The sequence below is a fragment of the Pteropus alecto genome, unplaced genomic scaffold, assembly GCF_000325575.1.
Source record: "Pteropus alecto unplaced genomic scaffold, ASM32557v1 scaffold196, whole genome shotgun sequence".
In the NCBI taxonomy this organism is placed as follows: Eukaryota; Metazoa; Chordata; class Mammalia; order Chiroptera; family Pteropodidae; genus Pteropus; species Pteropus alecto.
In genome coordinates, this window is record NW_006439717.1 from 4,295,018 (window position 1) to 4,308,143 (window position 13,126).

At 35.0% G+C, this 13,126-nt stretch overlaps 1 protein-coding gene across 4 annotated transcripts in view; it reads left to right on the forward strand.

Annotated features, from left to right (window-relative positions):
• NELL2 (neural EGFL like 2) overlaps positions 1-13,126 on the forward strand; it is a 300,528-nt gene that overhangs the window by 154,757 nt on the left and 132,645 nt on the right. For all 4 annotated transcript variants that reach the window (XM_006916875.1, XM_006916874.1, XM_015593155.1 and 1 more), the window contains one exon: positions 12,102-12,227. In XM_006916875.1, the coding sequence (XP_006916937.1) occupies positions 12,102-12,227 (126 nt within the window). The remainder of the gene's footprint in view (positions 1-12,101; positions 12,228-13,126) is intronic.

Consider the following 13,126-nt stretch of genomic DNA (forward strand, 5'->3'; position numbering starts at 1 on the left):
ATTTTTTAAAAAAGCCACCTCCCTGGAAAAGAATCCATTTGCAGTGACATGAGGCATCATATGTTTAACAATTTTTAATAATTTAATTGATGGAAAAGTCTTTTTGCAACTCCATTAAGTTTAAGGTCAAGTATAACTTTATAACTTAGATATTAAATTATAAATACCAACTCTATCTTGCCTTTCAAGAATTTCAAGTTATATGTTCTAGTTATATTTGTCGAAAGTGTAAAAGTGAATTAACAAATGCTAGCTTGAAATGAAACACAACTGTTAACATTTCTTGTACAATTCTCTTCCTTCTTTTGTGTATTCATTAGCTTTCAAAAGGAAGAACCAACTCCAATGTAAAATAAAATTGCATTAAAGACATCTGATAAAAGTCTTGGAGATAGGCAATGGAAATTTGAAAATGATTAATGTCAGGAAAACAGTATAGCTAGAAATATATCAGGATTGCCTAAATAAAACAAATCCAACTTTGATTCAGTGGTCCTAAGGTTATGTTTGGAATCTTCTGTGGAAAAAAATGTGATACTGTGAAGAAAAATTAAATGACATGGTCAAAGCAACAGGCATTGGAGTAAATGTTAGTTTCAGTATTAATATTATGAATAGAAGTAGGAATACGTTTTTAAGAGACAATAGCCGTGGATTGTGGGAAGCAGTTAGGCACAAATTGAAGGTGACATTGAAAAGTGAGAAATTTGAGTTATGTGATGGAGAAGGACTTGACGTGTTTAGGCAAATGACTATTCCTGAGCATAAAGAGCCCATGTGTTTAGACATGGATAGTTAGGAAACTGGTGCTGCCTTTAATAAACATGAAACATTTGTTAAGAGGCAAGCAAGCACATTATGGGTCTAAATTACACCTCATATTCATTGGTATGATATAAAAATAGATCTCTGGGACTTTAATAATACATAAGAATATTTCCATCTCTACTTTTTATTCCATCTCCCTCAAGTGATTTTTCTTTAATACGAAGAAATTTTTACAGATTGTTCATATCCTTATAAGAATGTGACGGTGAAGAAATGGGTCTGACATTGTAGAACATATACGTTTATTTATACTGAGTTGTTGTGAGGTCATGCTTCCTAATCAACATTAAACATTAACATTGTCAAATTTAGCAGTGCAATTAGTCAGTGATTCATATAAAAGTAAGCAGCTGGAAATTGGAGTGGCTCCATATCGTTTTTGAAAGCACTGATGTAATGTTTAGATTAAGCTAATAACTCCGATTGGGCAGCAATTTAAATATTGTAATGACTGAAACCCTTGTTTTTGGCAAAATAAATATATATTTATTAAATTAGCTTTTAATATTTAGAAATATTAATCTGCCTTCTTGGAAAAAATGCTGTTCAGCTTGATGAATTTTCAAATTCAACATGACGAGGCAATCTTTCAAATTTGTCTGTTTCTCGGTTTCAAGAAAGATGGATTCAGCCAAAACAGCTTACTAACTAGCTATGAATAAGCACAGACAAAAAGTGCAGAAATAGAGACAGATGGCATTCCCATGGTCCAAGAGGTTGGGGAGACATTGCGGAGAAATTGAGACTTCAGCTGGGCCTTAAAGAGTGAATCCAATTTGATTGGCAGAGAAAAGAAAGCAAAGAGAAAGAGAAAGACATGTTTTGGAGTCTGTCTGCAACAGGAAGCTAATATCCAGGAGTTAGTACATTAAACTGCAAAGATAGGGACCAGATTGTGGAGGAACAGTAGGTTATATGGAGTGATTCTACTCTAGATTTGCCAGCTACTAGCTTATAGCAAACATTTGGGAAACTTCTCAAATTCGAATAGGTTCCTTGGCTGTGAAAAGGAGTAACTCTATCTGTTCTGTGTAGTCATAGGGTTATTGTGAGAATTAAGGGATCATTCATGCGAACATGCACTGTAAAAATCAAAGTGTTATAAAAATGTTAAGTGGTGGATCTTTACAACTGTGCGTGCATGGTTACCAACCCTGTGTGCTGTACTCTGCTTGGTAATTTTGCTATGCATCCCAGCTTCAGTTTCCTCTCATCTTCTACTATGATTATTTCACACCTTCACCATTCCCTGTAAACCCTTGACTCTATACCCATTCTCTTATTCTCAGCAGATACCTTCTTTACCAACAGAACAAAAACAGTAACTTTCTCATCATCCTCTTCCCATTACATAAACCGACATGCTTCACATTGACCCTTTCTTCCTTCTCCCTAGTCTTAATAGATACCACTCCTAGGAGTAATGGGTCACTCTGAGTTCTGAATCTCACCTCTTCCTGCCTTCAGAGGAAACTTGCCCACCTGTTATCACCACTTTCTGTTTGTACCTTCCCATTAACATTTAAATATGCTCAAGTTTCTGCCTTAAGCTTTTGTGTTATTGCCCCTCTTCCCCTTTATTAAGAAATTTAGCCAGATTTCTTAAAGGTGTAATCTGTTTTCACTGTCTCAATTTCTTCAAGTGAGACATTCTCCTTATCCCACTTTAGTGCAGAGTTTCCATCCCATATTCCCTCCAAATTACTCTCACCAAGGTCACTGATAACTTCTATATATTGTTAAATCAGGCATCTAGGCAGCAATTAATGCTACTGATCATTTTCTTCTTCAAACACTTATTTACCTTGTCTTCATGATACTACATTGTATTGATCAGAGTTGCAAGCACTCTGACAGTTTAAGCAGAAAAGGAACATGTTGAAGGGTGTTAGGTGGCTCACAATACATGTGGGAGGACATGTTTAGATTCACCCAAGACAACACCTATCACACCTGGGTACGAATCCTGCTACCTCTGTCCCTTAATATCAACACCACAACTCACACAAATATTGCATACTTCTCGCTGATGACACCCAGGACTGGACTTCAGAAGCTATGTCACTGCTGCTACACTAAGTGCTGAATACCTTCTCCATTACGGCTACTAGATTTTACAACCTTGCTTCGTCATGAGTTCTCTTCTTTTTTTCCTTTTTCTTTTTTTTAAATTAAGTTTATTGAGGTAACATTGGTTAATACAATTATATAATTTTCAGGTGTACATCATAATTTGACATCTGTATATTCTATTGTGTGTTTACCACCCAAAGTCCAGTCTCCTTCAGCTACCATATATTTGATCCCCTTTACACACTTCACCCTCCCACTATCCCCTTATATTTGATCCCCTTTACTCCATCTACCTCCCTCCTCCTACCCACTCTCTAAGCTCTGGTAACCACTAGTCTATAGTCCATGTCCATGAGTCTCTGTTTGTTTGTCCTGTTCATTTGATGCCCTTGATTGGCAGTCCTAGGTTGCATGCCTATGTACTAGCTGACAAGTACACTGAAGATTTGAGTTGTGACTTCTTTCTTGAGAAGATGAGGATTTCCCCAAATATAGAAGGTGAGTTGAAAAGGTGATAGTGACATTTGTCTACCCACAACACACTTCTAGTTTTGCCATTACCTCTCTGAACAATCTTTCTTAGGCTCCTTTCTATACTTGTCCCTCTTAAATGCCAAAGTTTGCTCCATCCTAATTTTTTTTCTTCATTCTGTGCCCTCTCCCTAGGTGACGTTGTCTAACACCATGACTTTAATTACCTTCTCTGTGCTAAGGACTCCAAAATCTTGACCTCCAGCCTTGTCTTCTGTCTTGAGCTCTAAGACTACATATCTAACTGCCTCTTAGATATTTCTTCTTGGATATGTTATAAGTACCTCAAATTCAAAATGTCTGCATTCGTACTTCTCTGTCACCCAAATGTATTCCTCCAGTTCCCCACAGTAAAGATCTACCCAGTTGTTAAGAAAGAAGGATGTTATCACTGAGAGGTCCCTTTCCTCATCTGCAGGTATTCAGTCAGTCCCAGTGTGCAGTCAATTAAGATTATATGCATGTGTGTATGTATGTGTATATGTATATGTATGTATGTGCATATATATATATTTTTTCTAATCTGCCAGACTCTCTTCAGATTCAACTAGAATATACTGTCACAGATACAGGAACCTAAATCACTAAGTAAGCTTCCTTCTAGCTTTCAGTTTTGCTCTTCTCTAATCCATTCTCTACCTTGCAATTAAAAAGATCTTGTTTAGAAACTCATGTCATCTCATTCCCCTGCTTAAACACCCTTCAGAGGAGGCGCATATGCACGTGCACACACATACACACACACACACACGCACACACGTACCCATGCATGTGCTTATATGGGGGTAGAGTGTTTCTGGAAGTTTGCACAAGAAACGCATAACAGTGGTTATCTCAGGGATTAGGAGTGGGAGAACTGAGTGGCTAAAGGTCAATCTTACTTCTATTGTGCACTCTGTTGTATCTTTTAAATTTTATACCATATGCACATATGATGTATTAAAAATTGATTTTAAAAAACTTTAATAGATTACCATTGATCATGAGATGTCAGACTCTTTCACTGGGTTTGTAAGATCTCCACACAAACAGCTTCTGCTTACTACATTAGCCTCATCGAATGTTTTGCTTTTCTTTGAATATATTGAATTCTCTCAATTTCCAGCATTTGCACATGGTTCCCTTGTTTGAAATACTCTCTTCTTTCCCATCTCACCTGGCTAATTTTACTTCTTCTTTAGTCCTGTGTTTATATGTCACATCCTCTTGGAAGCTTACCTTGCCTGCAAAACTAGATTTTAAACTCTCACTTTTTTTTTTTCCAGATGGTGCTACCCTTATTAAACTCCCATAACATTTTTAAAATTATTATTTGTCTCTGTTGTCAGAAAGACTATAAGTTCTGCAAGGACAGATACTACAGCTGTCTTATTCAAGGCTATGCCATTGGTGTCTAAGTTAATATATTGTACATCGTAGGAATTCAGTAACTATTACATGCATAAACTACTCATGCTTTTGTTTCCTTTGCCCTTTAGTTTTCCAAATTAACTTATCAATCCCCTTAAGTATTATTTTATGATGCACTCTTAACCCTGTCTCAAATTTTTCTTCTGCATATATGTATATGTATATATTTTAATTCAAGAATCCCAAAGCTACGACTATTAAGAGTCATAAGAAGACTGATATAGCTTTCATTCTTCTTGAAGAATGTGCCATACAATGTACAATGAATGAATTTTTAAAAAACGAATGAAGGAAATACATGGCAGTTATTTTGAGATGCAAAAAAATGATGTATTAGTAATATATGATATATATAGTTTTAATACATAAATTAATATTTGATAAACATTAATGCCACTGACATTGAAACAGGATTACTGGCAATTCCTTTAAATGTTAGCTTATTTGTAAATGACATTTTAATTTATTCTTTACTGATTTTCACTGAGCAGCCTACTTATACTTGCAAATTTTTGATTTTGAAAAAATACTCTTATCTTCCCAAATGTTACTCAAATCTTATTCCAGAATTACGTTTCTCAGAACTTAGTCTTTTTCCTGGTTTATGAATTAAGTTACTGATCTCTTTGCCAACTTTGCCAAGACAGTTTTTCACAGCTGATGGGCCAAGACTAAGCAATAACCCATACTGATATGTATTATTCTTCAGTATGTGGATCCTTTCTGTTGAACTGCATGACTTCAAGATTTTATTGGCTGAGCAAGAAGGCATTAGTGTTCATTAGCATACTAATATAATCCTTTTACAGGGCAAAATTGAGATAAATGCTATAGCCTTAGAAATACACCATGCTTTTTTTTAAAAAATGGTATCAGTGACATTTAAAGCATTATATGGAAACGCTGGGTTGTGTGGCAGAAACACACAGAAGGAGCATCATGCCTGAGTAGCCACTGCCTCTAAGGTTAGTTTGGAGACCAATCTATAAGCCAGAACATTACTTTGGGACTTGGGGTCTGGAAACAGGGTTCTCATTATGATTGCCACTCATTAACAGTGTAAATTTGTGCTAGAGGGAGCTTTCAAAAACATAGATCTGAATCAATTAATCCTTTCCTAAAAGTGTTCATTTCATAGAGATGAAGTCCAAATTTTTTTATTTGGCTCACGAAAGTTTCATGATCTGATCCCTGCCACTGCTTTAATTTGTGTCTGGAATCTCTGTGCTTCCATTTCTTCAATTGCAAATGACTGGGGTTAGGTTAGATCATTTCTAAAGTTCCTTTCAGGTCTAAAAATCTATGGTTTTCAATAATTATAAAGTTAGCCTCAGCTTTCAGATAGGATAAAAGAGAATTTATAAATTTATAAATATCTATTTCTAAAAAAGATTAGTTTGAATTATCCTGAGGCAAGAAAAGTTGATCAAATATAAGAAATACAGTTTACTTCTGCTTTTTAAGTTTGGTTGATTATTACTGTGTATTCTACAAAAACCAGGAGAATCAGATTCTCTACTGCAACCACATAGATCATGTTCTCTTTGTTAGACTTGTAAAGTATGAGGGCTGGTAATGTCTTAGAAATGTCTGGCTTTTGCTTTTATAGATGATGAAATTAATGTCCAGAGAGATGAAATGTCTGTCAGGTTTATCATAGAGCCAACTACTAAAATCCAAGCTTCTTTTTTCCCATCGCAGTGTTCTTCCATTGTATAAGACTATTTCACCAAGATGGCTTATGTTCACTGTTCACATAAAAGCTCCTGTCTGAATAAATGCCTGGGCAATGTACTGGGAAGATAAAGGATTCACTCTGCCAAGTTGAGGTCCAGGTCAGACTAGTGAGAATAAAGATACTTATCTTTTTTTACTTCCAGATGAAAAGCCATGAAAAGATTCATCAATTCATTCAGCAGATATTTCGAGAGGGCTAGCCATTATTCTAGAACAAAGTCTCTATCCTCCTGAATCCTATATTCCAATATAAATAGACAACAAAAGTATTAACAAATAACTTAATAGGATACTTTCAGACATTGATAAGTAATATGGAGAAATTAGAGCTGAGGAGATTACTTTAGATTTAGTAACCACCTTAGACTTTTATTCATTCATGAACATTCTTCTCACCTTGATTATACCTCTCTTACCAACTCCACAATTGCATCATCTTACCAATTCTTGTGAGATTTATTTTTCTATGCCATTTCTCCATTCCCTTCTTCCAAATGCTTTAATGTCTTCATATCACCGCAAATAAATTCCCTTTCTTGTATTTGTTGAACATTTAAGTGTAGTCATTGTGTCTCCTATCTCATAACTGTATTTCCATTTTTTCTTTCTGCATAAACTCCAGTCAAATGGAATACTCACTATTTCTGAACATTTCATATTTCTGCTGCCTATGCTATCTACACTAGACTTAAATCTCTATAGTAATCTCACTCATCTCTGAACATCTCTATTTGACAGGAAACTCTCTTCCTGGGCAGGCCCCTCCAACTTCGTGCGAGTCTATTACTTTAAACCTACGTCTTCAAAATCCACCCCAAGTAATGCTACACCATCAACTTTTCCTTGGTTGTTTCTGCCCTTAGTCAGCAACCTTTCTCTGAATACCAGTTTTTTTAGTATATGCTTTCCTCTTTTTTTCTTTCTTTTTTCTCTTCTGTTCTCTTCTCTTCTGTTTTCTTCTGTTCTGTTCTGTTCTCTTCTCTTCTCTCTCTTTCTTACTTTATATGTAAGACCTCAGTTGTTATTCATGTAAGTATGTCCTAGCTTCTTAATTTCATTATCAGCTCCTCAAGTTGGTGGAGGGAAGAGTTATAAAATTATTTATATCATCAAATATAAATTCCCAAATGTGTTCTGCATTAATAGGTGCTCAGAACAAGCAAGTAGGGTATTAAAAAGTTGTTTGCTGCCCATTTAATGCACATTGTATATGTTTCTGTTGTATAGCATGTATCACTTCACAATGTTATCATTTAAGAGTTATTTCTGCATCTAGAAATTGTCTTTGTTCCTAATGCAGTATTTGGACATGGTGGATGTCCAAGTCCATTATACCCTTGTTGAATAAATGAATGAAGATTAAAAAAAAAAAAAACCCTAGATATTTCAGAGTCTGTAATTTGCTCATATTCATTGAGAATTTTAAGGAGGGGGATAGGATCAGTATAGTAACATAATGGTCCAGAAACTTATTTGGCTGTGTAATACTCTGTTTTCAAAGAACCATGAATCTCTTTAGAGATTTTGTTCTCTAAAATGTAGGCTTAAAACACAGAAGGCACCTAACTGGATGATAATGATGATAATGATGATGATGTTGCTATTTCCTGGATTCTAAATCTTTTTAAGGTGTGGTCTCTAACGCTCTTTGTACTGTTTTAGAAAGTATGTTAAAAGCCACATGGTACAGCATGAGCTAGACATCTTGGAATCTCTGCAGCATGTCTAGCTCTTGTTTGGATATTTCCAATTGGCAGAAAGCTATCTTCTGAGGCAGCCCTTTCCAACTCTGTATAATTCTCTCTACTTAAGAGAAAGTTATATTGAAGCATACTCCATCCCTGTTACTATCCACCTATGGTTGTAGTTCCAATTCTTAAGGTCATCAGTATAACTGAAAATGTAGTAAAGTGGCGAAGACGCAGAAAATATTCAATAAATGTGTAAAGAATTGAATTGTGAGAATTTGACTCGTTAAGTTTTTAAATTGGGATTTGGAACTAAAATATGCCCTAGACTAAATTTGAACATAATTTTTCACCAGATTACTTTTTAGTCATGCCATTTTTGTGCCTGTGAGTATCTGCTCGTGTAAATGGAAGTGACATTTATGTAGCATTGCAATTTTAGTATATAAATGTGGCTCTTTGGGGAGTTCCTTTTTGAAGATGGGGAATGAGAAATTTAAAAAGGCAACTGGCAATTAATTATACAGTGTTATAATGATATGTTTTAGTTTTTATTTCTTCTACTTCTTTTCCCCTCATGATACTCCTTCACAAAATAAGCCTAATGCTCATGTCTCTTGGTCATGAATCTGATATTTCTATCTGATCCAAATGATTTAGGTTCCTAAAAGGCTTCACATTAAATAAGATCCTTTTTCATGCTTTATGTCTTAGCTTCACATTTTCTCTGACCATGATAGCTTACAAGGGAACCATCTACAAAAGCAAATTGGATAGGGCAATGTCTCCCAATAGTCTGGCATGTAGACCCAACAACAAACAACCGTCAAAGACAGTATTACTTTTTCACAGATTATTCCTATTTATCTTATAAAGCAATTTATCCACTAACTCGTGGCTGTAAATAGGGTCACATTAACAGAAATAACTCTAACTCACTCTTTCTTTCCCCATCTCTTCCCATAGCACTTTAGTATTCTTCAAGTTCTCATTCTTTAAGTATTTTTGGGAAGGATCTGGGATGCTTCATGTGTACTTATGAGTTTGATTTGCCAGATTTAGTAGCTACTCCTGCTGGGATAAGTTTCCTTCTCTAGGATACTATTTGGAGAAAAGTTCAGGGCCTTTCATAATTAACACTTGCTCTAACTGGGACTCAGCCTTCCTCTAGGCACTGAAGTTACTTCCTTGAGTCTACAAGATTTGATGGCCTCTCACTAAGAGCTACTCTTCTTCTGAGTAGACACCACCCTGTACTCACACATTCTTCCCTCTGATAACCAAGATGTCTTCACTGAGTTATGTTTATTATTCTTGGCTCTTTTATCCCCAAAGGTAAATTCTTCATGCCTTTGTGCACATGGACTTCTTCCTGGCTATCCCCCTAGCTCCCAAGCTTAAGCCCAGGGGACTCCTGCAATGGCTTTCAATAACTCACTTCTCCATAGCACTGTCTCAGGGGTAGGGTTAAAGTTTATCAATCCAGCGGAGTGCATTAATAATCCCATATCCTTTCTATTATGATTTTAAAATTCTGGAAGCAAATGATTTTTCATCATATTCCCCCAGGTTGATTATAGTTTGATTTTTAGGCTGTAATTGAATGTGACATTTTCCTTGCAGACCAATGCAAACATTTAGAAGTAGCATGTTATCATGAGAAGAGTATTATACCAGAAGTCAGAAAATCTGAGAGCATTCACACATCTTCCTTAAACTAGCCTTGAAACACTTATTCATTCATTTTGTAGCATTCATTGACACCACATGGCCCTGGACACCCTACAAAGTATTGTGAATGCAAAAATGAATTATGTATCTAGTGATTCTTAATCCTGGTAATGTATTAGGCCAGGGGTCATCAATCTATGGTCTATGGGCCAAATCTAATTCATCATCTGTTTTTGTAAATAGAGCTTTAGTGGAATATTGCCAGGCTCATTTATATACTTATTGTCTATGGTTGCTTTTGTGCTACAACAACAGAGTTAAGAAGTTGCAGGAGAGATCTTATGACTCCTGAAGCATAAAATATTTACAATCTGGCTCTTCACTGAGAAATTTTGCTGACTCCTGCGTTAAACTTACCATGGAGAAGATTAAAAAAAAAAATCATTGCCTGTGTTTCACCACTGATAATTAAATCAGAATTTGGAGTGAAGATTTGTGAGTTGGCTCGAGAACCAATGTTTTTTGAAAGCATCCTAGACAAATATAAGGTGTAGCCAGAGTTAAGAAATATGACTAGATAATCCCTACCTTTGAGGAGTATAGATAGTTTATTAGAAAGAAGATGCTCATAAAAATTAACAAAGGTATAATGGATGAATCTATAATGGAAACATTTATAAACTTCTATGAGAACACTGAATAGGGATAATTTTACTTCATTAGGGAAGTTTCCACAGAGAGACATTTAAACAGATTTTTTAAAGGGTGCATTCACTGGTGAACAAAATGCACTGGGGGTGGTGATAGGGAGAAAAGAAGTAGAGAGAATAGCATATGCAAAGGCACTAGGTATGAAAGAGCATGGCACATTCAAGAAATGATCAGAAGCTCAGTGTGGCCAGAACACTGAGGAAAAAGGGAATGAAGTTATAGGACGTAATGCCAGAAAAGTAAGGACCAAACTGAGAAGGGCTTTGTATGCTAGGAGGTTTGGAATTTATTGTTTTGACTTTCATTTACAAGTTGAATGGAAAATTGAATCTCTCTAGGCCTCAATTTTTTCATCTGTAAAAAGTGTAGTTAGCTCAGATGCTTGCCAGGAGCCCTCTAGCTCTAAAATATAGCTTCCCGAGATTGTGTCAATTACTGCCTTTGATATTCTCAGGTCTGGGAACATAGTTGAGGTTATATGAATTGCATGACTTCTGTAGTAATGGCTATCTCCTATAATTGATCCATTTCTCTTAATAGTACAAATGAGGGCAATGCTGCTTTGTGGATTCACCTCAAAGGTTTTACCTCAAAGACTTGAGAAAGCAGACTTCTGAAGGAGAAATACTTTGCCTGGTCAATGCATTAAGGCCCTTAATAAAGAATGTTATATAATGATAAAATAACTGTAAAATACTTTATGTTTCATGTAGAGAGGAGCTATAAAAGAAAGACAGTATTATTGTCAAAATTTACATTTTCCCCAATTAGTACTAGTGCCTATTATGGCTTAGCATTTGTAAGTCTTTACTCTCAAAACTTGGTGTGTGAATTACTATGGAATTTTTTCAGTATGATACCTTATTTTACTATTTTACAGCTTCTTATTTATATCAGGTCTCTACATTGTAATTTCATACCTATTCGGATACTTCCTGGAATAGCTATATCTCTACTTGTGTCTCTAATAAGCTACATGTTATTGGTGTCCTATCTTTAAATGAAGTTATTAAACTTATGATGTATATTGAATATTTGATTCACCTCTTGCCAGGTCTTAAAAGTAAGTGTACAGAATAACCAGTGAATCAAAAAGTAATGTATAATAGACTCAGTGATCAAAGCTTCCAAGACTCTTAGACAGCCCAATCTATACTTTCTGATTCATTTTATCAAACACAAGTAGATGAATGCACTGAAATTTTCCAATTATATATAGAATGATGCAAGTTGAAATATACAAACATCTTTGAAACCCCAGCAAGGGATGTTGGAAAAAAATTTTATGGTTTCTGTCATTTGAACATCAAACATTCCTATTAAGGATATGTTCTGAATACACTTTAAAAATCCTTTTCAGTTAATAATTTTCACCCTCTCCACACCAAAGAAAATTATAAATTCTAGAATATCGGCCACTATTGACCTCTTTGTCTTACCTTTTCTTCATAGACATTGATGAGTGTGCTGAAGGGCGCCATTATTGCCGTGAGAATACGATATGTGTCAACACCCCAGGTTCTTTCATGTGCATCTGCAAAACTGGATACATCAGGATTGATGATTATTCATGTACAGGTAAACAATGACTGCTTATGAAATAAAATCTTTCTATGTCTTAAATTTATTTTTAAATGTTTTTGAAAGAAACTCTAATTTTTTGGAGAAGTGTCCTATAAATACACGCTTACAACAAAACAAGTCATAAGCAGAAGCATATGGTTTTGATTTGGTAGTTAATTTTGAATCTGTTTTAAGGAAAGGAAACCTGCTCGCTCTGGATAAGTTTTATACTCCCTGTTAGGAAAGCAAGGAAAAACAAAAGAACCAAATCAATATTGTACTAATTTTATAGTTAAACAGTATTTATATTCAAAATTTGTGTGAATTCTTTGGCAAATCTGAGAAATATCCTCTAAATAATATTTCCTTTATATGACAGTAGATTTTTGAATAAAGGAATAATGACATAAATAATGTGATGACTTTCAGAAATAGATTCTTGGAGTGCTAAGAAGTGGGAACGTTAAAGAGAATTCGGCTCCTTCATCCCTCTGGCAATTATAGTTGAGTAACTACATCAAAGAAATTTGGCTTGTTTTATAAAATATCACTCCCTTCAGTCCCATCCAGAGTCATGTTCTGGGATATCTGGAGTGTTAGCAATGTCTTAAGGTGGTGGCCTGGGATAAGACAACCTATTCACTTTATATTCTGTAGGTTTCCTACCTGTAGAATATGGAATAAAATTGTGCTAGAAGAGTAGCTTAAAGACTATGGAGTTTGAGGAATGTGGGTGTGAAATAAAATATTCCTTTGTATTTCTTTTTTTTTTTTTTTAATGTAAGAAACATAAAAAGACCATATTTTAGAAAAATGTAGAATTTTAAAACTGGAGAATACTTAAAAATGTTATTCTTATCACTTTTTACTCTACTTCTAACTTTATAATTTTTTATAAAGAATACTTAGAGGTT